We start from the raw sequence: 27700 nt of genomic DNA on the forward strand, positions 1-27700 counted from the left end.
CAGGATTTACAGTCTATAACAAAAAGGGCTCCTGTACAAAAGCCAAAACGCACTAATAAGGCAACTGGGGACCGAGGGCCTAATGCACGGAGGAAGAACAAGAAGGAAGAAGTTGGAAAAAGTGCAGAAGCCCTGATAAAGCAACTGAAACAGGTAAACGGATGGCAAAAATGAACTTCCTGAATGATTTCTGCCATTGATGTTTAGAAGAGTGCTTCTTCATTTTTACTAATGGACATTTATCCTCCAGGGTCTCTCTCTGCTGCCCCTCATGGAGCCTTCAATCACTGCCAGTCTGGATCTGTTTGCCCCTTTTGGAAGCAGTCCAGCCAATGGCAAAGCCCAGCTCAAAGGATCCTTTGGAAATGCGGTGCTGGACAATATCCCAGACTATTATTCTCAGCTACTCACTAAGGTATGATGAAGCTGCAACATGTACCAGTGGTTCGTTTTTGCATGCTGTGCCAACATTTGGTTGTTGATCCATGCTACTTCTTGAAACAAACAAATTCTTGAAAAACAGTTGTTTTATGAGGATATTGTTGTATTCCTTTTTACAGAGTAACCTCAGCAACCCACCAACACCCCCATCCTCCCTGCCACCTACTCCTCCGCCTTCAGTACAGCACAAGCTGCTGAATGGAGTGACTCCTGGGGAGGAGCTGTCTGAGGGTCAAAAAGACACAGAGCCAGCAGAAGAGCCAATGGGTAAATAATGAGGGATTAGACATGAAATTATTGTTTTTCATCATAGTTAATTGCAGTGGTGAAGTCATTGGGATCTAAGTACTCTTTAATTTATCCCTGCAGATTCTGTTACAGAGGAGGTGAAGAGTGTAGACATTCTTGCAGCTCTCCCCACCCCGCCACATAACCAGAATGAGGACATCAGGTACAAAAGGAAATTTCTTTGTCAACCAAAATACATGGATTTCTTGTTGCTATAATGTGTGGCTATAATTTAAGGGAACATCTTTTTAACAGGATGGAGAGTGATGATGAGGATGCTCCAGAAAGCATCATCCCGGCATCATCCCCCGAGAGTAACGTAGGAGATGAAACACCACGTTTCCCTCATCTACGGGAGCCTAAAGAGGAGGAGACTGAGAGAGCAATATCCCCCATCATCCCTCTCATACCTCGCACTGCCATCCCAGATATTATACAACATTCAAAATGTAACTACCCCAAACAGTAACATTGCTCATACCTTTTTTTATACGTTTTGGTGAAATCCCAAAAAGTCCATTATGTTTTGATGTTTTATTGTTCAAGTCTCATTTAATTTGACCATTAAATCCATTTATATTGCTAAAAGTGCCAGCGAAAATGCAAACTGCTAATATAGTCATTTTCACATTTTCTTTTGTAGCATTCCCTGAAAACAAACCATTTGAAGCAGCCGATAGCAAGGTAGTTTCCACATCCAACCATTGGGAAAAGGCCAAAAGCAACGAAGTGTCCGTTACCTTCACATTGTCTTCTGCCAAGGTACGCAGCCATGATATCAATGCACCCAGGTTAACCTTTCCTTATCTTCATGCATAGTTAACAAAAACTTGAACTGACTTTTTTTTCCCAGAAACTGAACCATGTCATGATGGCTATGGCCCAGCTGCTTAATATTAGGATGCCAGGTTCTTATGAGGTGACTTTCCCTCCCCAAAACCCTGACATGTCTGGAGTTGATGGGCCTGGGAAAGGACCCGGCCAGTCAGGTATGCATTTAGAGGCTATTGTTAATTTGGATTGTCCTGTTGTTTGCAAGTCCTTCAAGTTTATTAATCCATGAATTCAGACTAATGTGAAGGTACTTATGCTTTTACAGGGGCACTGTGTACAAAGGACGGTGCTTCACCCAGCCAGGATGAGTGGCTAAGACAGTTTGATGTGTCTCTACCAGGCTGTACATTGAAGAAACAAGTGGACATTCTGGCACTTATTAAACAGGTCAGACATCACAGATCTCTTGAGCACTGTATGAATTATTGATCTTTTTTTGATCACATGTCATGTACTATATGTTTCTTAAAATATGCTTTTTTTTCTTTCAGGAATTCCCAGAAAAAGAGGACAAACCGGTCCAGCACTGTTACACAACCAATGTAAATGACTTGGATGTGCGCCATCTTCCTAGTATACCGGTGGAGGAATCTCCACCCCCATCTCCGTCCCCTCCACAACCTCCCCCATCTGCCCCAGTTGCAACTAGTGAAGCTGAACCTTTGAAAAAATCAGCTCCTCCATCCCCGTCTCCCTCCAGTCCCATCAATGTCCAGATCAAGACTGAGCCTGAACAGGATGTTGGTCCTCCTATTGATGCTGCTCAACCAACTGATGTCCAGGAGTCTGAAGTTGCTGCTCCAGATCCCGTCACAGATCCCGCCACAGATCCCGTCACAGATCCCGTCACAGATCCCGCCACAGATCCCGCCACAGATCCCGCCACAGATCCCGCCAAAGATTCAGTCACAGATCCCGTCAAAGATTCAATCACAGATCCCGTCAAAGATTCAATCACAGATCCCGTCACAGATCACGTCACAGATCCCATCACAGATCCCGTCACAGATCCAGCAACTGCAACTGCCACTGCAGTTCCAGATCCTACTGCTCCTACTGAAGACCATCTGAATCCTGTTACCAAGGAGGAGGACTTGACCAATGATCCAGCTCAACCACCACAAGATTCTCCCAACAACATGGAGTCTTCTCCTAAGGCTGTCAAGCAGCGCAGGCCTCTCTCCCCTGATGAGGAGGTGGTGCATCCCAAAGTGAAAAAATGGAAGGGGATTCGCTGGAAGCGTCTTCAGATTGTAATCTCAATACGCAAGGGTGGTTCTAAGAAGGAGAGCAGCCGTGAGGTGTCTGAGCTAATGGAACGCCTGCGCATTACTCTTCGACCAGACAGGCTGCCTAGGGATAAACGTAAATGCTGCTTCTGCCATGAGGAAGGTGATGGAGCCACAGATGGGCCTGCCAGGTTGCTTAACATTGATGTGGACCTGTGGGTGCATCTTAACTGTGCCCTGTGGTCCACAGAAGTTTATGAGACTCAGGGGGGCGCCCTGATCAATGTGGAGGTAGCCCTGCGTCGCGGATTGCGGACTCTTTGCGCGTACTGCCAGAAAACGGGTGCCACCAACAGCTGCAACAGAATGCGCTGCCCGAATGTCTACCACTTCGCCTGTGCCATCCGGGCACGCTGCATGTTCTTCAAGGACAAGACCATGTTGTGCACCCAGCATAAGCTGAAGGGCCCCAGTGAAGATGAACTCAGCGCGTTTGCTGTTTTACGGCGAGTCTACATTGAGCGTGATGAGGTCAAGCAGATTGCCAGCATCTTACAGCGAGGTGACCGTATCCATCTGTTCCGTGTTGGTGGTCTCATCTTTCATGCTGTTGGCCAGTTGCTACCCTCCCAAATGGCAAACTTCCACTCACCCACTGCCATTTTCCCTGTTGGCTATGAGGCCACACGCATCTACTGGAGCACGCGTCTGCCCAACAAGCGCTGTCGCTACCGCTGCCGCATCAGTGAGGATGATGGTCGCCCCCTGTTTGAGGTGCGTGTTCTGGAGCATGGGATGGAGGATTTGCAGTATCGTGACACTACTCCACAGGGTAAGAACTTATACGCTACTGCTACTTTACGTTGCATAATATCTCTGACTTTTCCACTTTAAATAACTCTCGTGACCATTGTATTTAATTCACGATCTTTGTCTTTAGGGATCTGGGACCGGGTGGTTCAGCAGGTGGCTAAACTCCGAGATGAGTCATCCATGTTGAAGCTTTTCACTGAACATGTCAAGGGAGAGGAGATGTATGGCCTCACAATTCATGCTGTCATGCGTATCACTGAGTCGGTAAGAATATACAGCAGGAAACAGAATCACTTTGTCTCCCAGTTAGAATTGAAGCTATTTACAAGCCAATATTCACACATGCTATGGGTTAGCATCTGCTTAATAGTAAACTTAAGAATAAGTGAAAAAAGAGCCCGAACCTCTGAGAGATTTAAAGTACTTGCAAAAGATGAAAAAAACAAAAAGATGAAGTCTCCTAATTGACTGTTACAGAATAAAGCAAACATCACAAGCAGACATGACTGTATACAGACAGCTTGACCAGAATCAAAATTGAACCCAGTAGATAAGACCTGTGGGCTAGAGAACCACACAAGTCTGCTGTGATTTAGTGGTTCAAGTGTTGATCAAAGTGCATGATTAACTTGATTTGTGTGACTTTGTTGTGTTTTAGTTGCCTGGAGTGGAGAACTGCCAGAACTACCAGTTCCGATATGGCCGTCACCCTCTGATGGAGCTCCCTCTTATGATCAATCCCACTGGCTGTGCTCGCTCTGAGCCAAAGGTCCCCACACAATGCAAGAGGTAAAGCAGCATTCATTTAGCAATAAGCCACTAGAAGCTGGACTTTACAGTAACACCCAGTGTGCTGTGGTATGCGCGTTACCACACTATTAGCAGAAGCATAATAATAATAAAGCGTAATAAGAATACAGTTTTTATGTCTCGTCTTATTATTTCAGTAATTCTAAAGTGTGTATGTAACTCAACAAATAGGCTGACCCAAAGCACAGCTTCTTTTAAACATTTCTATATGGATGTTACAAGTGACTGGATACACATTAACCCTTTCTTTTCTGTTTGTCTCAAGGCCTCACACTCTAAATAGCACCAGCGTGTCAAAGGCCTACCAGAGTACCTTCACTGGAGAGCTCAACACACCATACAGCAAGCAGTTTGTCCACTCGAAGTCATCCCAGTATCGGCGCCTGAAGACTGAGTGGAAGAATAATGTGTATCTGGCACGATCCCGCATTCAGGGCCTGGGTCTGTACGCCGCTAAGGATCTGGAGAAGCACACCATGGTCATTGAGTACATCGGTACGGTCATACGCAACGAGGTGGCCAATCGCCGTGAGAAGATCTACGAGTTGCAGGTACGCCGACTAAACGCTGGCAATTGAATGCAACACAAAAAGCATTCTGTTGTGTTAAAGTTTAAGGAATGCACGCCAAAAATGTATGTTAATTATATTGTTTTCTTCTTCTACCTTAGAACCGTGGGATTTACATGTTCCGCATCAACAATGAGCAGGTGATTGATGCCACTCTGACAGGCGGCCCCGCTCGGTAAGTGTTGAGTTGTTATTTGTTGTCGCCTTGTGAACCTTTGAGTCTAGTATGTTGTTGTTTTTTTTTAACCTTTTTTTTTTTCTTCCCCTCTCCTTTCCAGCTACGTCAACCATTCCTGTGCTCCCAACTGTGTGGCAGAGGTTGTAACGTTTGACAAAGAAGACAAGATTATCATCATTTCCAGCCGTAGGATCCCCAAGGGAGAAGAGGTGCAGTGCATTAGAAAACAGTTACTCACGCATAGACATGTCTCCTTCATTTTACTACCTTGTCTATGTTTTAAAAGTAAATTTTTAACTCTAAGCAGCCATTAACTGTCCCTGTTTCTTAATTCCAGCTGACCTACGACTACCAGTTCGATTTCGAGGACGATCAGCACAAGATCCCTTGCCATTGTGGAGCCTGGAATTGCCGAAAGTGGATGAACTAACCGGAAGAAAGAAAAATGGAGAATTCCCCTCTCACTGGTGCCAGAACACTCCTGCGCCAAAGCCTTTGAATCCTACATAGCCAGTGCATAAGCTGTTCTGAAAGACGTGGAGGAAGGCAGGCCTCCGTCATTGAAAGACTAAAGCGTTGACACCTGTAGCCAAAGGTTTGAAGAGCATTAATCAATAAAAGCAACCGACCACCTCCGTCAACAGCAGCTTGATGGTGGGACTAACTTTCATGTTTGGACTAGTGAATCACCCTTTCCTCAGCCAAAACCCTTTCCCCCTCGACTGTTCTCAATAAGCTTACAGTGGCTGGAAAACAATCCTCAACATCTACCAAATGATTCTGACCCTCTGATATCAATACTCGTAGTGCAGAGCTCACCTGGAGCTTCGACAAAAAGCCATTTTAAAATACTAAGAATGAACTTACGATGATGCATTTTTATGTTCTAAGACGGACCTATTTCCTGTCCTACCTGACCACACCTCCCCCCTCACCTCCCAGAAAAGGCACTTTCCCATCAAGTCATCAATGAAGACAACACGGATATTTGGCTAGCTAGACAATCTTGATGTGGCTCTGTGTAAGAACTACATATGATCGATGGAAAAAAAGAAAATATGTAAGTTAATATAAAATTTGAGATGCTATTGATCTGTGGCTCCAGAGGCACCAGATGTTGTGACTGTGTGGAGTCCCAAGGTGGGTTAGTTGGACCCAGTCTACCTCATTGATTTAGCGGGAAGTGACTGCTTTGTATAAAAACTGTTAACTGCTACTGTGGAACGGGGGGGAAAGGGGGAATGTTTTTATGGGCTTAGCCTTCTCGGACAAGCAGGGAATCTTAAGCAGCAGGTTTGCTCTATCTACTCTATGCTGATGATGATTTACAATAATGAGCCAACATAATTATTATTCATGAATTGTTTATACAGAGGAAATATATGACAGTTTTGATAAGATATTGCATTAAAATCACAATCAGAAGCTTAGCGGGTGTCCTGTATGCCACCAAATCATCCTGGATATTGATGTAGCTTTTTCTCTTTTTTGTTCTCTTTATTTATGTGTCTCAAAACCATGTTATTAGCTGTGTGAAAGCACAATAACATCCACCTTTTTAAGTTGCTTAAAGACCATGATGGTGTGAGTGAATGGCTCTAGGATCACAAGGACACTTAGTCTGTAAAGAAGACTACGGAGTCCTAAATTAACCAAGTACACATTTGCTTGTTGCTTCATACATTGAAGTTCCACTTGTTGAAAACCAGCCGGTGGATGCATGACTACTGTCCCATGAAATGCTTTTTATTCCCCCGAACAACCCGATCTTTTCACAACTTAACCTTAAACTTTGAATCATGCCTCTTCCTCTCTGTATTATTTAGTGGACTATTGTTAAACTTTACTGTAGTAAGTCTTCCTCTGCCTGAGTACAGCCTGCAGTGTTTCTACTTCCCCTGTAGTGTGCTTTTCTAGTGCTGGTACTGTCCTCTCGAGGCTGAACTGATGGCAGGGAAAGACTTATTGGAAAAAAGGGCATTTGTTTTCATTTCTATGTAAGATGAATGAAAAAGTCTTTAAAGGGAGCTTTACTAAAACTCCACCTTCCCATACTACTTTGTTTCCTCCTTTCCCTAACCTAAGACCTCACATGATTTAAAAATGCAAAGTTGTACAAACTGTATATATAGTATATGCATTAGGGGACAGCAACTCTTTATCCAGCCCCTTTGTAATCAATAAAGTGAAAAGTGTAGAGAAATAAAATTGAAAAAAAAAAACCAACCACTGGATATCATTTTAACAAAGATAAAGCTGTATATAAATATAAATATATGTAAAATGGCAAACTAATATCTTTATGTATATGAACCAGAGTGTTTTGCATTGACCTGTTTTTCTATTAGTGTTTTTGCTATAAGCTCTCAGAGACAAGTTTGTTAAAAATAGGTATGAGAAAATGTCTGGTCTTCAATCAATCGCGACGAGAAGCCAATGTGATTATGAAACTGTTTGGATTCATGTGGAGGGTCGTTAATTAGACATGAAAATCACTTCTTGCGTAAAGCAGTACAATGGTGCATAGCATTTGTATTTATGTAATATTGTTTGTGTTTATTTTTCTTTTTATTTATGCTACTGCTTGTTGATTACCAAAACCTGTCCCTTAATCGGTCACAATTGGATTAATATACTCTTGAATGGAAAATCTTGAATTCCCTAGAATATTGTTAGTGTTTTTGCTTTTTTATATCTTCCCTATAGAAGTGAATGTGTTGGTAAACCTTGTGAAATGGTTACTTGGCCTAATGTATGTTATGATGTAATACTCAAAGTTAATCCCATACTTAACCTGGTAATGAATTGCACTCTCATAGTATAACGGAGAACTTCTCTAAAGTGGTAGATATTGATCAAGTATCCGGAGCAGTGATATATATATTTTTTGGTATGTTTCTATTTCAAGGGAAGACCATGACGAGACATTATGCCGCTCACTGGATTTTAGCCTGAATAATTTTTAACTTCTCTGAATCTTAATTTAAGTTCTCTGCATATCTTATAATTTAATAAAGTTTGCTCAAATTGAAGGTTTTTTTTAACCTCACCTACTTTTTAAAAAGAAGTTGCATCTGTACAGCAGAGATACTTTTAGGGAATATGAATAAATATAATGATCATTTTTATTGTATGTGGCATGTTTTGTATGGATATTATTTTGAATTGTACATATTTTTTTCAGGACGCCAGAGGTTGCATCTCTTTATATACAGCTTTCCCACTCCCTTTCCCCTTCATCTTATTTCTTTGTCTGCTTTTGTTTCTTGTAAAGGAAAATAAAATGCATTTTAAATATGTGCTAATTTTTCTTTTTTTAGAACTCTTTAAAAACTTCAAGCAACATTGAGCTTGAAGGTTGACTTAGTAAATATAAAATATGAACTCAAGGTCCACATAATTCAGACACTACATTTGAACTGACTAACTTTGTAAGAAATCCACTTTTACTTCATTCAGACTGCTGAGCCTCATTAACTCTATATAAATTATATATATATATAATTTCAGACTATATTTTTGCAGGCAACAAGGACTGTGGATTTCTTTGGTAGCACATTAGGGAGAGATCTAAAGGGGAACTCCACTGACACTCCAATTCCAGGTTTAGGGAGTACTGCTGCATATGTGAAAAAATAAAGCATTTTGTGACTCCACAAAATGTGATACATTTTTATTATCAGTTGGGGTTGAAGACAAATTTGAAAATAAAAAAATATCGAGGTGTGGAGCTGTTTCCTCATCTCTGCTCTAGGCTACATTAGCTGTTGTTACGAGCATAACAAATAAGTGGAGTGTTTTAAGGCAGGAGGAATGATTACAAGAAGCAAAACCTGTTACTTTAAAAGGATAGGAAAGGATAAGTTCACATATTTCCAACTTAAATGACAATGAAAACATTTTTAATGAGAACCACAGTCACGGGTAAGAAAAAGAGGAATTTATTGTATATCATCTATATACACTTTTCAACTAATTCTGAAAAGATTTGCACAACATGATTTGAAATCTTGAAGAATTACTCATGAACAGGATGTCTGATGGTCATATACCCATGGCAACAAACCAAACATGGACAGGAGTGTTTTTTGACAATTTTGGTTCAACTGACAGCAGCCTCCCATTTCCCCTCCCAGCTCTCCTTCTCCGATCTGCCTGCTGAACTTCTACCCACGTTATCAGTAGCAGCAACATTTCTGGGGTACACAGCCAACGACCCGAATAAAAAGGGGAAGAAAGAAAAAAATGACAGGTAGGAAGAGAGAAAGACGAGTCTTTAGTTCATCTACCTCAGTGCAGACGACCCAGTGTTTGAGACAGCATGCAAAATGGATACTAACATGACACATGGATTCTGGATCAAGTGATGACATAACTAACGTTAACTAAAGTCCATGTGGACATAACAGTGCAGAGCCCAATGGTGACAAATGTCAGTGTAATACTTTCATAGTTTTGTCTGCAGATCGACTCGGAGCTGCAGACGACAAAGTAGAATGAAAACATGCAGTTTCACTTTACAGCATGTCTTTGAAGGTAAAACGTCTCAACTACTTTTCACATCTAACCATATGTTCCCTGTGTGTGAACTGTCAGCAGCTGTCTTTATTTCTGAATAAATAGCCATTGGCAGTATCAGAATTCAAGGTTACATGATGCTCCTAAATATTCCAGTGTCAATGAGAAAGAGATGCCACCCTGGAGGACATGTGGAGAAACAGATCTGCATTACCGAGCCCTGAAAAGAACTCAACAAGTCCAACAATTATACATAAAAAAAAAAACAATGAAGTTGCAGCAAAATTATCTGGGATCAGTAGTACCACCAAATTGCCATAAGAGGAGCAAGTTAGAAACAAATTCCAGCAGATGACACCATCTATTTCCTGGCACAGTTCGATACCATGCAGACAGATCAAACAACAGACTTCTGAAAGTACCATTCAAGCAAAAATCACTGTTCAAAATGTCACACTGGTGCTTGTGGCATAAAAGGAAAAAAATGCATGTTTTATATACAAATCATATGTACCCATCATCAGTAGTGTCTAATGTCAAAGTCAAAAGAAAACACCCATCATGATGTCTTTACACAAAACACAAAAATATATTTAAAAAAGAAAAAATGTTTTTCATTGCCATTTCATACGCCTCTTATTTGCTCAGTGTGCACGATGGCATTGCCTGTCACCAAAGGGGGCTATGGGTGCATCCATATATGCACCCGAGTATCTTATTAAATGAATGCGACAACCCCTTAAATCAAACGCCTGAAAAGGTGGTGAAGACTCGGACTGAACGCTTATTTTCACCTCAAGACTGGCTTGTCACGTCTCATCTCACAGTGTTCATCAATATGAAATAAAAACTATCAACAAATAAATAAAAAGTAAAAACCATCCCAAACATTATCCCTGCCACGTTTCAAACTAACACCGGGACTGGACCACATCCGTTACGTGATCCCCGCAGGTCTCACGCATGATGAGGAAGCTACAGTTGAGTGCAACTACTTTCTGTTCGTAGGATATTCAAGTGAGGGATTAAAAAAAGCTAAATCCGGCTGTCCATGCTTTAATTACCAAATAACCCATTACTGGTTTTTGTCCAGTGAACTACAGCCTATACCAGAGGACATTTTAGTGTCTTAGAAACATGCTAGTAGTCCAGACACCACACACACACACACACACACACACACACACACACACACACACACACACACACACACACACACACACACACACACACACACACACACACACACACACACACACACACACACACACACACACACACACACACACACACACACACACACACACACACACACACACACACACACACACACACACACACACACACACACACAGCAACAGAATGTGATGTTGCATGGCCAACACAATATGAAGTGTTATTATTCTTGAACATAAAACCACAACGTTCTTCACTCATCACTCACAAGGTGAGTCCATCATGGGACAGATTTTCAGAGAGGTAAAAAAGATCAAAACAGAAAGAAATCCCATCACTGTACAATAGTAATAATTCCTGCCATGGGAAATGAAAAAACAAAAAAAACAAAACAAATTGAGTGTGATGATATTAACAGTGGTAGTGCTGTAGTGTTGTGGCCCATGGAGAAGGGGGTCGAAGGGAACGGGGAGGAGACACGAGGAACAGAGGGAGGCAGGGGAGGGGAAGAGAAAAGTCAGGAAGGGAAGGGTGACTCTCAGTAGTTTTGGCTAAAAAGGTGAGGTAGGCCTCGTCACAACTTGGAGTGTGGCTTTAAAACTGGCAGGGTTTTCATTTGCAGTCTGTCTTTAGTGTTTGCTTCCTATGGGAGTGTGGTCTGGTTGTGCGTCTCCAGCGCGTCTTTATACGCCGCCTGGCCGCTCACATCTTGATGTCCTCCTCCACGCTGAGCTGAGACAGGGTCTTCTTGATGCGCAGGGCCGTCAGTCTGGCCGCTCCATTGGCGTACCAGCACTCCCTCATGATCTTCCCCATCACACGCAGTGACTGCACGGAAGAGGAAAACATGGGTCAGGCGAGGGCTCAGCCAGGTGAGCTACCATCGTGCTCCGACACATTTTAAATCATCGTCTATGAAAACGTTGGATGCATGAGAATTTAAAAACCACCCTAACACCAGGAAAATAAGGCCTGTGTGAAATATTGTACCAATATATTTTTTAATCTGAACTGTGCACTACCATAAAAAAAGATAAACTGTTGGACCTTTTACAGGACAGATATTGGGTAACTTAACACCTTAACATTATAACAATGAAATTAAGCTATAATATGAATTTAATACTCCCCCCACAACAGTCATTTAGAAATCAGCATTCCATATGCATGTACTCAGGTCAGGATGTCCTGCACTCCCCAAACTGTATTCCCGATTCCCAACTGCCTTCCTATAGAGACACTGAATGTATTTTTAGAAACCCGCCAGTGCAGCTGTTGGCGTGTCTATAGAGTGAGAAATACCTCGTAGCTCTGCCACCAGTTGGGCACATTGGGCCTCAGTTTCTGGTCACACACCACCTTCCTCATCTCCTCTATGGAGGGGTCAGAGGGCACGAGGTCGTAGTAGGGCAGCTGGTACTCCTCGTGGATACCTGCAGTACACAAGGGAGAAGCGGTCTCAGTCTCGGTTTTCATGATGCTGTTCACTCACACTCATCATCAGCTGCTGTTCGTGGTTGGGGGTCCTACCTCCAGCATTGCAGCGACGTGCAATCTCCCAGTACACCAGGCCCAGCGCGTATATGTCGGCACACTTGAAGGAATCAAAGTGTTTCATGTTGATGGTTTCATCCAGGACTTCTGGAGCCATATACCTAGGGTGGGCAATGATAATAGTATCAAATGAGAATTTCCTATCGTAAAGGGGGTCAAAACCATAGACTTTTGATATTTTACTTAATACAATTCAGAGTTAAATGAATCATAATTGTTTTGGGATGAAATAACTCAAAAGGTCCTGTGAAAGGTCCAAAGAGCTTAGGCAAATAGATCAATTTGGTTACAATTAAAATACACCTAACTTTACTTTCATAAACATCCATTGACTTAAAAAAAAAGTGCCACTCAATACTTTAGGACTCATCGGGTCTTACTGAGGACAGAAATAAAAAAATTAAAAAATGAAAAAGTATAATTTTTAAAATGGTATGAATTTACAGCAGCAGGACAGTGTTGAATGTGGGCACTGACACTGTTCTTTGTAATGAAGAAACGTGTCATACAGTTCAATGTTGCCGCTCATTAATGGGTTTTTAATAGTTTTTGGACACCATGGAGTTTTATGGCACAGAGGAACAAGCACAGCCTGAGCTTTGGCTACACAGACGATACTTGTTATATTCACACACACATAAATATATTTATATGTTATATAAATGTAGAATGCTGCCAGACTTAGCCTTCAAAGACACTCAAGATCCCTGGTGTATGTCTCCATTTGTGTGCTTATGAGTGAATGAGTATGGAAACATTTACCTCTTAGTGCCCACGCGCTGGTTCGGTGCTATATCGATTGTGTCTGTGATGGACTCGTGGCGGACTGCCAGGCCGAGGTCAGCTATGGCACACATGCCGTTCTTCTTAACCAGGATATTTTTAGACTTGAGGTCACGATGAGCAATGCCAGGCTTACCTGCAGGAGAACGGATAACACATCATTATATTTGCATCAAGAGCTCAGCAAAAATAGCGCGTGCTGAAGGTAAATAACTACTGTGTGCGCTTTCATGCTGCTGCTGTGTTCATTTGTTTGTTTCACCGTGTGCTGTGTTTTAACATGACAGGTCATCTCACCCTGAGTGCCGAGGATCTCCATGTGGAGATGTGCCAGACCGCTGGCAGCTGACAGCGCCAGTTTGATCATACCCTCGATGGTGACAGAGTAGCGGTTCAGGTAGTCAAAAAGAGAGCCATGCTCGTGATAGTCTGACACCAGCCACAGCTGAGTCCATGTGCCATTGTCTGAAAGAGGGAAAAAACAATACATGTCAGAGAGTTTTTACATGGTATTATATTTTACAATGAATGGACAACTTGCTTTAGCTAAAACTGACCTGTGCAAAAGACGATTTCTAAACATCTATAAGTTAAATATGGAACCCTTCCGTATCTGCACTTCTTTTACATTTTGCTTTGAAAGGACTTATTCTTACTTTGACTTTTTCTAAAGTAAATGGTCGAGAAATTCCCCTGAACAAGGTTGCTTCAATCATATGTTATGGATAAATGTCTGTAATGATCATGTGACTGGTAAGAGTCTCCACCCGGCCCACAAACTTCCTCACCTTTATTGTCTGCTGCAATGAATCCCAGGATGTTTTCGTGCCGCAGCATGATTGTCTGGTAGATCTCAGCCTCTCTGAACCAGGAGCGCTCCTCTCTGGATGAGAAGATCTTCACTGCTACATCTCCTCCCCTCCACTTCCCTCTCCACACCTCGCCAAAGCGACCCTTTCCTATTATCTCCTGCAGCACAATGGTCCTAGCCACCGTCCGCTGCACAAACAGGGGCAAACCTGCAGGGGGCAGTAGTTAGACAAAGAATAAATTACCCAGGATTCCATGTATACTTGTTTTGTGGAGTGGTGGAAATACCCTGAGCAGACAAGTGCTGATAAATTAGTATGAAAAAAAAAAGTGTTTTCCTAAACTAAATATATATGTTTTTTTCACATTGTGTCAGCAGCATGAACTGACCCGAGCCTGATCCGGATGTGGACATGTCATAGATGAGGTCTTGTAGAGTCTTGTCCTTGGCCAAGTATAGATGGTCACAGGATGGGTCCTCTACCTCCAGCCTCTGCCTGTGGCTGTAGGCCCTCTGATGATACTGGAACAGGAATACTCCGACCATCAGCAGCACACAGAGGAGGAACACCGGCCCCGCGATGACCGCCACAAGCTCCACTGGCCCCCAGGAGCTTCCTGAACCTGGCCACTCCCCCTCCTTTGTTGGAACTAAAGGGATAAAATGAATGAGACGGAGAAGCAGAAGTGATTACTTTGAATTTTAAAACAGACTGAAACAGTGCCACTGTTGAACTGAAAGAGCTCTGATGTTTAATGACGGAGCCTTACCAGGGATTTTCAGGTCAATACTGTTGCAATAATCTTCATAGCAGCAATGTGTGTTGAGCAGGCCTTCGGCACTCAGACAGTAGAAGGGTTGTCCTGGGGGTACCAGGTTGTCCCGGTTGATACAGATGCGTACATGTTGCTTCTTCCCCTGGAAGTTGTATGTGGAGGCCATGCAGGCGCCATCTGTCTCACACTCATAGCCTGTCTTCTCACAGTTTGTACAGTTACAACGTAGAGCTGTAGAAAGGACAGAGAGAGTTAATTAATAGCCATTCATCAGACAGAGCCATGAGGTCAAAAGAAAATCTATTTCACTTCTCCATTTTTTCCAGTAGGGGGCAAGCTAACCCAACAGTTTCAACACAGGATGTAAAGTGTGTAGTGTCCCATTCAGTTGTAGGCATTTTGTGGCGTGCAGACACAGAGCTTTGAGTTGAACAGCAGCAGCCAGACGGCCCCGGCGGCCCTGAAATCAGATCCTTCACTGCAGATGAACCCAAACACGCAGGGTGGAGACGGACCTGCCCAGTGGGACAGGCGAAGTGAAACCCAACAAGGGGAGAGGGCTCCTGCCAAATCCCCAATGCAGCATTTTGCTTCTTCCCTCTCCTCTGTCTTTCTCACACTGACACAGAGAGCTGCCACTGTTTAAGCTAATGAGACAGGAGTTTTATTAAACACAGCACACTCCTGCACGGGGACCTATTAAAGCTGACACAATGGAACTCCTGCCGCTGCCATAATAAAACTGCGGTGGTCCATCTACACACTCAAATGAGGTCAGAGTCAGAAAGTCCGCACAAATCTGCCACATCTAAAACAGAACCAGAGTTGGTTGGCCAGCCAAGAGAGCAAAATACTGCAAACTGATTAGATTTGGAGTGAAATGTGATTGAGTCATAGCACACATGCTTCTCATTTAGAGTAAGGTCAGCACAAAAGGCTTCTTCCAAGGTCTTTCTACAACCAAACAGTGCAAAGCAGGACCAGGCAAGGCTGGATGGATGTGGGACTAGTTTTCACATGGGAAAAAAAAAAAACCAGGGGAAGTGGCTAAGCTCAACTGAACCCCTGTCAGTGTGGTAAATGACAAACTGTCTGACAACAAGGCTGTGAGCGAGGCGTGACAGGCCAAGAGCTGATCCTTGGTTGGAAAACAAAAGCTGGACCACTCAAGACTAATCGCTGTGGACTTAGCGGAGACAAGACCACTGTACCAACAACAATAAAGGAGACACAAAGCAGAGAAGAATTTCAAGCCTTATTCTCCTTCAGAAAGAAGAGGCTCAGCATCGGTTGGACCACTGACAACGGCTGGCCCAGAGGAAAGAAAAAAGATTTTAAGAGTGGCAAGCTTCCACTAATCCTCTGTGTCTTATCCTGAGGGTTTCTTTGACCAGATGAGCTCACTGATCTTCCATGTTTGTACCAACTTGGGTCTCTTGTCAAAAGGTGTCAGCAGATTTTTAGCGCATTCTTGAACCAACAGAGTCGTCAAACAATTAGACTTTGTTCAGTACAGTTTGTTTAAATAAATGAAAAACTTAAAAATGACTGATACACTGGTTGCACCATCAGCATGCAACATCCAAATGGCCAAAACCACAAATGACTGTGTCATATGAGTGGTTTCCACACAACTATGGACTGGGAGGTAGCATTCTGCGTGGGGGCATTTTTTGTAGGTAGCGTGTATGCTGATGTGTCTATGTTTGTTTAATGGTAACTGGAAATGTTGAACAACTTCAGTAATATCTCTCATCTGTTTAATGTGTGTGTATGTGGGTGTGTATTCCTCTCCAGGAGTTGAGCGGGAAAGTGGCAGGAACTCTTGGCGGAGTGTGTCCAAATTCACTACAGTTCGCATGCAGATGGAATTTCCTGCAGATTACACCGAGGTGAAGCGGGCTGGGCCTGATAAAGAGAGAAAAACAAGTCCTGTGCCACATCACGCTAATCTGCAACATTAATGGAGCAAATAGCTTAGCTAAATAAAACAGATGACAGCCATAACAGCTGTAGGTTAGAACGGCACTCAATATCCATCATCAAATTCAGACAACTTGAATCCTTCTTTCCATTAAGCTCTTTTGTAAGCATGATGCTTATTGCATCTCACTGAAATAAATCAATCTTTGGCTAGTGAGTCCAGACAGGAGCCATTTTGATCAATCTATCCTCAAAGTAAGACTGACTTTTTAAAAAGTCGTATGTTTTTGAGGGAAACCTTTTTCTACACCGCACTTAACACACATTACAGCTAACTGTTGTAAGCTAGATTTATTTTTTGATTTTTCTCATAAGTATCAAAGTGAAGGCTATAAAATAGTTCTCACCACATCCACATCCACATCGCGCCAATATAAGGCAATAAATTAACAGCAGCCGTCTGATAGGAACACCATGATTTGACATGAACAGGCGCATCCATCATGGAGACTCTGTGTGTGGTAAGACAGATGGTCCACAGACATACAGACAGAAGCTCAGGAAGGAAACCAAACATGGCTGAAAACACACACATTGCCCTCTCGAGCCGGCTATGGTTGGTTAGTGGTCTACCAAGAGTTTGGTTTGTGGCAAGTCTTCGCTTTCGTTAAAGGCTACCTTGTGACTATACCAGATGGAGTCTGCTTCCACACAAACAACCATCAACATTATGGGTGGCCAATATGAAAACAGAAAATCTTGATAGAAGAAAATGTAATTTTCTAAGCTGATAGAGACCCAGACCTGATCTAGTTACCTAAATAGCCAATAAATTACTGTAATTTATTATATTGGAACAAGAATTCTGTAAAACACAAAACTGCCACAAAACAGTCACGCTCGCTGATTTTCAAAATTGTCCATTATCACCTAATACCAGAATTATCAAAGGGATGCCTTTTTAGGATAATCTCTACCTACTGACAAATCACTATGACGCCACACTTTATATCATCATCATCATATCCCCCTACCCAACAATATTTCATAAAAGATGGCACAATGTGAAACCAAGACCTCAAAATTAAAAGTTAAATTCAAATTGAGTGTCAAGCGAGACCGGGCACTAATATATAACTGAAGTGAACAATGCACTAGCAAAGAAACTCCAATCCCACTAGCATTTGCCCAAATGCCATTTTGTTTGCACACTGCTCTGCATATCTCACTGGATTCAGAGCAGAAGTTTTACAAAGCTAAACTTGAAGGAATAATATCAAGCCTAAAATACACATGGATATGAGTAGAGGCCTGGTGTGTGTGGTTTTTGAGTGAACTCTGCTCTCGTATCCACATAATTGGTGGTCTTTACACTGGTCCTTTGTGTGGAGATTAAGACGACATGAGGAGGGATTGGACTGGCCCTGCATGAACAAAGAGCAGAGTGGAGTGGGGGAGCGCACTTCTGTGTGGAGCAGCGCTGGGGGATGGGTGGTGTGCAGGGGACAGGCCAGGGGTAACAGTAACAACACCAATGTTTTGGGGCTGCTCTGGGCCAGACAGGATGGGGGCTGGTCCCAAATTGGGCAGGACAATACATAGGGGAGGGGGCCGAGGGTAACGAGCGGGACTTACAGGGCCCCCCAGCTGCGATTGAGATCTGCCCAAGTGACCAGCTGCGACCGTCATTAAAATCCAGTCTAGACTTTGACTTACGGGAGGGGGTAAATAACAGGAAAAGGGAACAGTGGAAGAAAGGGGAGAAAACTGCGCAAAGAACGACTGTTTTGAGCTGGTAGTGTGTGAAGTTCCTATCATTCCGTTCATGTTGAGACAGGAAATAGCAGACACAGTGAGGAAGGGATTAATAAAACATTGTTGCCATAACCAGCGTTGTCTTAACTTGGACCCAACTAAAAACCACAGCATAGTCTCATTTCAAACATATTTACACATTAACCTTGATGACTGCATTTTGTGTGTATGCGAGTGTATACATGTGTTGTTCAGACCTACTCATGCAGAGCAACCTTGTCAAAACAGAGGTGAACTTTCTAGTATGGTAAGATGATGAAGTCTGTGGAAAATACTCTAAGCGTGCTCGGCGCAGGGCGGCGGGGTTACACAAACAGTGGGTTTCTGGGGGCTAAGCGACGCAGACAGAGACAGTGCGTGTGTACGGGGAGCAGAGCACCATTACCAAAATGCACTGGCTGAAATTAGATCCATACAGATACCAGACTGAGAGCTGATCAAGACAAACAGACGCCACCAGACAGTGTGAGTGCAAACACACACACACACACGCACACACAGACACACAGACACACAGACGCACACACACACCACAACTGTGTCCTAATCAATGCTAGGGGAAGGAGGAAAGTCATTACCTTTGTCTGCATCTCAGGGTCAGATTACTGATCTGATTCTAAAGTGAAGTCTCTGGGGCTAAGGCTGCTTCTACTATCTCTACCAACCACCACCCTCTAAGCTACCTGTCTGTCTGTCTGTCTGTCTGTCTGTCTGTCTGTCTGTCTGTCTGTCCCGGACGAGTTCAAAGGCACACAAGTGTGAGCACAGGCTCAATTTGGACATTATGCTGCTGCCCAAATTCCCAAACTGGTCCAACATTGCCACTATAATGCCTAAGTATGTTTCAGTACCTTGAGCCAATGCATCTACCATGTGACTTGAGCTTAAAAACCCTTCTGAGTATTAGCAGACCAGAGACTTAACAATTACTCTCTGTCTTTCTACAACTATGGCTGGTTATCAGACCTCAACACTGTTCCTGATTTTAAAAGTCCAGTGTGTAACATTTAGGAGGTACTTTTGGCATCATGAGTTTTTACCTACAAAAAGGAACAGGTCCTCTTTCACAGAGTTGAACTACCACATTTCTACAGTAGCCCAGAACAGACAAACCAAACACTGGCTCTAGATGGGGCCTTTTGCATCCCTAGATGCCTATGAATCCTACACACAGGTCCTTTACATCAAAAGGCAATTTTTTGAGTGTTCTCATTTTTTGATATTTTACGTTTGCTTATGATTGGACATTGTCAACTTTTAACACTTGCTAACTTTGGCTCAACATGAGGTATCAGAAGAAAAAAAATAGTGATTTTATTGGCATAATAGATATGTAGTGTTCAAACATCTTGCTACAGTGTAAGATACCTCCATATTACAAGCTACCAACTTTTAATACGAACACATTTTATGGCATTACATCTTTTAGCTTTCATTGTCTTAATAATTAACAGAAATCAAACATATTAAAGATACTTTACACAAGATAGCTGACAATAAATCAGGAATACGACGGAAAAATTATGCCACGCTGTTCATTGTGGAAAATAACAAAATGATTATCTAATGTTATTTTGCATACAATGCGTTATCAGACAATGGTATGACACCAAAACAACTTCATCTGCCCATCATCAAACAGTGCAACCCTAACACTGTGTTGATATAGGAAACACACAGGGATGGCCACAAAGGGTTCAGCCACATTAATATTTAAATTATATGCTCCTAATAAAATTATATTTTCTACTTCATTAAAAATTGGCAACTTTTCATACTGGAGTTTATTGCAAGGACAATTTCTTAAGCTCAGGTGTGTACCAACATCACTACGGAGGCCTGGGAAAGGAAAGAGGTAGAGGTTTACAAAGTGTACCTCAAGAACTATATAAATTGTAAACACTTACTATATTCCCAGAGCAAAATATTTCTTACCCACTGCCCACCCTGGATCACACCAATCAAAGTAAATCATTGTCAGAGAAGTATTGGAGAAAACTTGACAAGTAGACTGCACACCTTCGAGCGGAAAATGACTAGGCGGAGCAGGTCTAATCTACATTCCAACAACAGCCAAAAAACAAATCAAACACCTCTACAAATAGACATGTAATGGAGGGCAGGTGTCAGGTTTAGCCCTATAGACATGAACTCAAATAGCTACCAGGTCTGTCTGGATGTACTGTGGCAGTAACAACACTATCTCCAAGTACTTTTAAAGGTATGGCACAAAACGCAGATGTCGTTTTACCACCTACAAATACACTACAAAGACCCTCTAAACAAAGACAAAGTGTTCGGGGGTACAGCATGGAGAAATGGACAACCAAAAGTAAAATTATTGGCTCTGCGGTGGTAGTAATCCCTTGTGGTCCAACATCGGTAATGGCGGCGCTGGGTCAGGCAGAGGCTACGCTGTCTGCTGTAGCAATTAGGGCTCTGTGCCTCCGGGCCAACGGAGGTCATTAACGACACTGGTCATTATGGGGGGAAAACTAGACCACCCCAGACCTGACCTGACCCTGACTGGCTCTGGGCCACATTATAGAAACTGTTGGTAAACACAGTTTTCGAAAGAGGAGGTGTCTGAGCCGGGGAGAAATCTGAAATTTTATACAGCGGACGTGCAACTTTGTTTGAAATCAATTTAGCTGCAGGGATCCAGCGGCCAAAACATCTATCTATCTAGAACAGGTCTCAACAACTGCTACACGTTTAGGAGAAGAAACACTTTCTCCTTTTCAAGCTCAAGCCAGCTTGAAATACTACCACCCTCACACTCCCTCCTCCGTCCAAACTCTCTTCTCTTTACAGACACACACCTTTGAACCCAATAAGTTTCAAGCTTTCTCCGTACATTCCCTTGGCTCTGATCTAATGGGCAGGTGTACACATGTTCCCAACTGACTAGCTCAAGCTTCGTCCACCTGAACTCACTCACATAGAGTTTGAAATTAAACAGCACCTGTAGCAGAGTTGGCTCTGCCCTGAACTAGTTGAGAAAGAGGGACTTTTCAGTTTCCAATCGCCCTGTCTTTGTCTTTTTACACATGAGGCAATGACAGGACTCTGGAACAGTCTTGATAGTATGTGGAAGAGCTACTAAAAGTGAGTGCAGAGTTCATGTAACCAAAGGCCTTCTTAGGAAAAACACTGCCCATGCTAAAGCCTTTTTTAGCACCCTATGGTGGCAGTGAGTAAGTGAAAGCAGAAGTGAGACCACAGATAACAAAGTACAGATTAAATTCTGATAAGCACCAGGCCTTTTATATGACAGAGATAGAGGATGGAGGGGGCGGGAGGAAAAGCAAAAGAGAGGGACGCGCCCTACCTCAAGGCAGTGTGGTTGACAGTGCCCATATCACATTGCTATTGTTTTCAATGCAACCGGGCAGACGGCGTCACACAGGCATGCAATGCCCATAATACCAGTGACTCCTAATCCTTATGAAGTCAACAACACGTGAGAGATTCATCAAACCTCTGAGTGACGAGTATTCTCACAGAAAACATACTACACTTGCCACATGCCTGGAATCTGCTCTAGCATAGCTACTTTCAGGCTCGTCTGGTTTCAGTCCTTTCATGGCGTAATCCATTATATGGTGGAAAACCATGGCTCCAGACAGACTTGTGGGCCCCCTACGCGACAGACCCCGCCAGCTGGACAAACCCATCATCACCCCCGTCTACTCCGGCCACACACCCACCCCCACTCTCCCCTCACACATCACTGTTATTGTTGGAGTAACCCAGTCAAACAAACTGACCACTCAGGTGTGATCACTTTTCTAGCATGCCTTAAACGAACTCATCAACCTCGGGTGTACCGAACCCTTGTCTAAACTAAGCGGGGGTGGAATATTCATGTGTCTCTTGGTAGGATGACTCAAGTGGTTAAAGCACAACATACTCTCTAATAGCCGACAAATGCAATCATAGTGTTTACTCTGGCACACAGAGGTGATTTTCGACTTCTGACTACTTAGTTTATCTGTTGAGTGGCAAGTTCTAACAAGGTATCTCAAAAAGAAGAGCTCATGGGAAGAGAAAAAAAAAAAAAAATCGGAGAGAGCCGCTGCTGGGAAATGAATTGTATATGTCAGGGTTTGCGTAATCCAAGAAATGACTGTGCCTCAAGTGAAAATCTATTAAATCCTAACGTAGCGTGTTTGGAGTAAAGTCAAAAGATGAGCAGACATGCTGCAGAGGCAAACACCCACAAGTTTTGAGTGCAACATATGCCCAGTTGAGGCTGTGGTGTGGAGCTGGGTATCAGCTGCTCCAGCAGAAGGGGACAATTCAGACTGAAGCAGCCCCATAACTGGCGCCTCAAAAGACCCCACTTGCCACATTTCCATCACAATGAACCCAGACTTCAACTCTGACTTCTGTCTGGGACGGATGAATACACGGCTGTTGTCACCCTATGCCAGCATTCACTTTCTGCTGGAGGCCACTAAGCAGCCTTTTCACTCCTTACAAATGGACACCAATGGAAGAGCTGCCAGTGTTTACTCTCAAAAAACACATTTCATGCACAAAGTAGGTTAGGCCTTCATTCAGAGACTCCTCTTTCTGCTCCGTGCCCAGCGCACACTACATGTGTGAGAGAGAGGGGGGGTGGGAGACTGCAACCGACCACACTGCACATGTTTAACCAATAACGCTATCACTACAGAGGTGTTGTACCCGAGCAAGGCACCGATAAGCAGTCACAAGCCAACACGAGAGTGTTTTGTAAATATGTTAGCATAACAGCGACATTTAACTCCAGCCTCAACATTGCAGACTGTCGATTTATTACTCGCCTCTCGGTCTTGCCCGTACGCCACAATATGGACGGTTTTTAAATTCAGTCAACAGAAGGCACAATTATCGATCATATTTAAACTTTACACAGTTCATTATCCAGTTTTAAGCTAGCCGACGTTAGCTGCCTCGAAACAAAAACAGCCCCCACCATGTTGTTATTGTGGTACTCGACCACTAACACGTCGGGTTTTTTTTATTTTTTTTTATTTATTTTTTTTAAAGTCAGTCGATAAAAAATCAAAATCAACCACAAACAAACAAAACAACGTGACTTTTTGAACCAACAACCAACCGTGAAGGTTTATTTGAGGTCGACGCTAGCTAGATACGGTTAGCCAAATCCCTGATACAGAGCGCCATGACGATGAGCGACAACAGGCGATGCCCAGTCCAGGAAAACACATCGAGACAAAAGCCGGAGAGGTGCTCAGCTGAAAACTTACCATTACCGACAGCCACCAACCCGAGCAGGGCCAGCAGCGTTAGGGCAATTTGTTTTAGAGCCATTTCTTCTGAATTCCCATCTCTCCGCGATGAAATGCGTCCGAAGTGTGTCGTTATCAACACGACCAGACCTGAAACACAACCACAGACCGACCGCACACACACATACAAGCACACAGACACATCCACACATACACACATACACACACACCACACCGCCAAATACTAGCCAGCCAGCCAGCCAGGCGAGTGACGTGTTTAAAGGGGTGTGTGCGTGCATGTTTAAAGGGGAGGGCTGCCTGATGCACGTCCCCTCTGCCACCGAGGTCAGAGCTGTGTGTTGTAAATAATAAGAACTAAAAAACAAAGTTGGGTGAATTACCATCTGTCTGACTCATATGGTTTGATATTTTGCACACCATTTTACCGCATATATATATATATATATATATATATATATATATATATATATATATATATATATATATAGTGTATATATTTTCTATAATATTTTATGATATTCTTATTTTGTGATTCTTTATTGTACTTTTGCACCACATTAACTTGAATTTCTCCTACGGGGGATCAGTAAAGGAACATCTTATCTTGTGGTCAAAGACAAGAGTAAGCAAGAATAACGCCAAGTTATCCAGCATTATCCAGTGTAATTATAATGTTGTGATTAGTTATTTTATTGAGTATTTATATCTTCTGTAATCAGCACCGGTTGATAACTGTGCGATTTTATTTTATGGATGAATACATTGAAGCTTTAACCTTGATTGAGGTTGTTACTTAGGAATGAATTAATCCATATGAAACAAAAATGTGTTCAGGGAGTGAAATCTACTGAAAATGTAAACTCATAATGTCTATTTTCATGACATAAAATAGAAGAAATATGTTAAACAAATGAATAAAAAATATAATCTTCGTTGTACCCAGGGATTTAATTAGGCTATGTGAAGTCAGTCAGTATCTTAACTCATTATGACTACTTCTTCTACATTCAGTTTACTCTTAGCCTATGTGACTATTCAATGATTGTTATGTGACTATGAGAGGTCACACTATATATGTTGGGTAAATTAAGTATCGATTGGTTTTGGCGTTCTTGATCTAACTAGCCATCTTCCATTTTAATTATTATTAAAAAAAGTAAAATCTTAAAATCTTGTCTATCTTGTCATAACACAAAGAAATGGGTTTTACTCGTAAAGATAATGTTAACAAAAACAGTGAAAATAATATGATCATCTTTGTGTTATTTGTCTTTAAAATATGCACCCAGGGATTTAATTATCTGAATTATTTTATTATAGGAAGCAGCAAATTATGACTACTTCTCTACATTACTGGATCATTTTTTAACGAGTATACAATGATTTATTATTATCACATTGTCCTAATGATTATTCCAAACTAAACATGTGGGTAATTCAATTTTTTTCCATAAAACAAACAGCAAGTCATGAATCAGTTTTCCCTTCCTTGGCTTAACTCAGCTGTGATTAATTTAAGCATTCCTGATTGAGGCTATTGCTCAAGACTGTACTTTTTGAGACAAATATGTATTCAGAGAATAAACTGGGTCTAAAAAAAAGGTCTTGATGAAGATAATTTAAAAACAATGGTGAACATCTGATCTGATGAGAACATATTGTACCTGAAAACTGTGTGCAGAGGAGCTGTCACCAAACTCATGACTCTAATTTAAATAGGCTACGCCTTCATTCAAAGTAGACATCTGAAGTCAGGCATGACATGGTCCTCTAATGCAAATGGAAGAGAAATCCGAAGTGACTGTGACCGACTACTAAACCTTTTCTCTTAGTATGGATTTAGGTTAGAAGGCAGCCGGTTTTTGGTTTGAGTCTGCATAAAGGAGACCCTTATTGTTCCAGTTTACCTCAGATCACATATCAGCTGCTGTATCAGATTTTTGAGAAAGTTACAGCTGCTTGCAGTTTTTAGTGAGAGAGTGTAAAATAATCATCGACCTAAAGATCACAAGAGGTGCTTTGGTCCAGATCCACTCATGGTTTTTCTCACATCTTGGGCACCCAGCCAGTCTATACCCCTCTATTGCATCCAGCTGCCACCACTTGTGAAAGTAGCTCAGGAAAAGGTGAGTCAGGCTGTAACCAGGTGCATTTGGGACTTGATCTGCACTTGCTTTTATCACCTGTCCTCTTGCTAGCACTCTCACTGATCTATCCTCAAGCCTAATTGTGTCTGCATATTCTCCTCTTTGGCTTTGTATCTGTCCCTTATCGGCCCTGTCCAATTTATCTCCACATTTCTTCAGTGTACGTTGTCTGCTGAACAAATCCCTCTGTCTCTATTGAGCCATTTGGAATGATCCCACTGAGAAAAAGAATACACAGAGGAGGGGAACAGAGGGAGAAGTGAGATGGGCTTCTGCACTCACAGGCAGGGAGTTTGGCCTCTCTGATACTTGAACTACCCCCCCTGCAGTGTTAAAAATAACCAGCTCTTCATCGGACTGACCAGACAGACTGGGGCTTTGAGGGAGTATTATCTCTCTGGAGTTTGTTCAACAACCAGGCAGACAGAAAGCACACACTACATATACACACACATGCACACACTGATAGATAAAGGAAGAGCAAGCAGGACAGATACAAAAGGAAAACATTGCCATGAAGATCTGACATGAAGGGGACAGAGCTGAAACAATTATTTTGTCCAACCACCGGACCTCAAACTTGTTGCTTTGCTTTGACAACATTTTCTCACCATATCACCAGGAAAGCAAAATATGTATTTCTAGACAAAGTGACAAATCTGACACCTGATCATACACCTTGGCTGCTCGGGTAGAAGCCAGAAACAAGTGGTTATGGTTAGATTTGTGACTCACCTGTGAACAAAAATGTTTCCTGATAGTTATGATTTTGAGAACAGAATTAGTTGTGTTTTTGACATATGTCATTTTTTTCCCTTTTAAATAATAATAATAATACATTTTTATTTAGAAAGCGCTTTTCTGAATACTCAAAGACACTGTACAAAATAAGAAGAATACAAGAACATCAATCAGTAAAACAATGGTGGCATTTTTCATTTACAAAGTGAAACATAAACAAATGAAAGGTTATGTTGAATATTTTCTATACATATTAATGTATAGAGAACATCACATCAAAAACTACTAAGAATAATGCAGCAAAATGAATATATAAACTTATCTTTTACATGTTCATTCATGAAGTCCCCATTCAGTCAGGCTTGTCTTCCATTCGTTATTTATATTTTCTAGTTTAGCATCTCAGTATGTGAGGTTAGTGTTGCTGAGAGAAAATGTGAACATCTTAATATCATTTTAAATTTTCGTGCATGTAATATGTGGGTTATTATCAGGCGTGTAGTGCAGGGCATACACAAGTTTACAGAGTATACCTACTTATTTTTCAGTCAGCATTGGGTATAACCACTTCTAAATCCCCTCTGATGATCTGCACGTCTTCTGTGCCTAATGTTATTTTCATAATGATCCTTACTCCCCGAAGTCAAGCAGCGGAAGTTAAGTGACAATGTGCAAATACTACTTGGTCATTTTTATGTGAACTAAATATGCAAGAGTAGTCTTACATGTCACTGTTAATAACACAGGGTGTCCCTATCCTCTGCTGTACAGGCCACTTTAACAAAAAAAAGGCATAAATTAAGAGTACCCACTTCTCCAGGCACCACTGCACTACTGGTTATTATAGTCCTGTAAAATAATCAATCCTCTTCCTTCCCCTGACATTAGTAACTGTTGATTATACTTCAGTGTTATGATGAAATGAAATATTGGTCTTAACTTTTTTTTTGCAAATGAAAACATGATTGCAAAACCGATTACACAATAAATCTCCCAAGTTAAGCTGCACTACTGTAAACTGTATGGATCACTG

General features: G+C 42.1%; 2 protein-coding genes across 3 annotated transcripts in view; one reads left to right on the forward strand and one right to left on the reverse strand.

Moving 5' to 3' along the window:
* kmt2d (lysine (K)-specific methyltransferase 2D) overlaps positions 1 to 8461 on the forward strand; it is a 31176-nt gene extending 22715 nt beyond the window's left edge. For both annotated transcript variants that reach the window (XM_051426897.1, XM_051426896.1), the window contains exons 41-55: positions 4 to 153; positions 251 to 415; positions 561 to 708; positions 811 to 892; positions 985 to 1178; positions 1373 to 1491; positions 1583 to 1718; positions 1829 to 1950; positions 2055 to 3624; positions 3733 to 3869; positions 4264 to 4394; positions 4681 to 4966; positions 5086 to 5159; positions 5263 to 5371; positions 5500 to 8461. In XM_051426897.1, coding sequence (XP_051282857.1) covers positions 4 to 153; positions 251 to 415; positions 561 to 708; positions 811 to 892; positions 985 to 1178; positions 1373 to 1491; positions 1583 to 1718; positions 1829 to 1950; positions 2055 to 3624; positions 3733 to 3869; positions 4264 to 4394; positions 4681 to 4966; positions 5086 to 5159; positions 5263 to 5371; positions 5500 to 5592 — 3516 coding nt within the window. In that variant the 3' untranslated portion in view covers positions 5593 to 8461. The remainder of the gene's footprint in view (positions 1 to 3; positions 154 to 250; positions 416 to 560; positions 709 to 810; positions 893 to 984; positions 1179 to 1372; positions 1492 to 1582; positions 1719 to 1828; positions 1951 to 2054; positions 3625 to 3732; positions 3870 to 4263; positions 4395 to 4680; positions 4967 to 5085; positions 5160 to 5262; positions 5372 to 5499) is intronic.
* A 626-nt stretch (positions 8462 to 9087) lies between these two features.
* acvr1ba (activin A receptor type 1Ba) lies at positions 9088 to 24015 on the reverse strand. The gene is made up of 9 exons (XM_051424119.1): positions 23777 to 24015; positions 14775 to 15011; positions 14394 to 14654; positions 13982 to 14212; positions 13491 to 13658; positions 13173 to 13329; positions 12387 to 12511; positions 12159 to 12289; positions 9088 to 11684 (listed from the first exon to the last, which is right to left on the reverse strand). The coding sequence occupies exons 1-9, from the start codon at positions 23976 to 23978 to the stop codon at positions 11559 to 11561; spliced, it is 1638 nt and encodes a 545-aa protein (XP_051280079.1). The 5' UTR covers positions 23979 to 24015; the 3' UTR covers positions 9088 to 11558.
* Positions 24016 to 27700: the final 3685 nt, after the last annotated feature.

This window comes from Dicentrarchus labrax, unplaced genomic scaffold (genome assembly GCF_905237075.1).
Source record: "Dicentrarchus labrax unplaced genomic scaffold, dlabrax2021, whole genome shotgun sequence".
NCBI classification, from domain to species: Eukaryota; Metazoa; Chordata; class Actinopteri; family Moronidae; genus Dicentrarchus; species Dicentrarchus labrax.

Bases quoted from the DNA above. Each gene is read 5' to 3' on its own strand.
- acvr1ba (XM_051424119.1), bottom strand. From the start codon at position 23,978: ATGTGTGTATGTGTGGATGTGTCTGTGTGCTTGTATGTGTGTGTGCGG. The intron at 15,012-23,776 runs GTAAGTTTTCAG...TCCTTTCTACAG, and splicing joins GTTGGTGGCTGTCGGTAATG to CTCTACGTTGTAACTGTACA. The intron at 14,655-14,774 runs GTAAGGCTCCGT...TTATCCCTTTAG, and splicing joins TATTGACCTGAAAATCCCTG to TTCCAACAAAGGAGGGGGAG.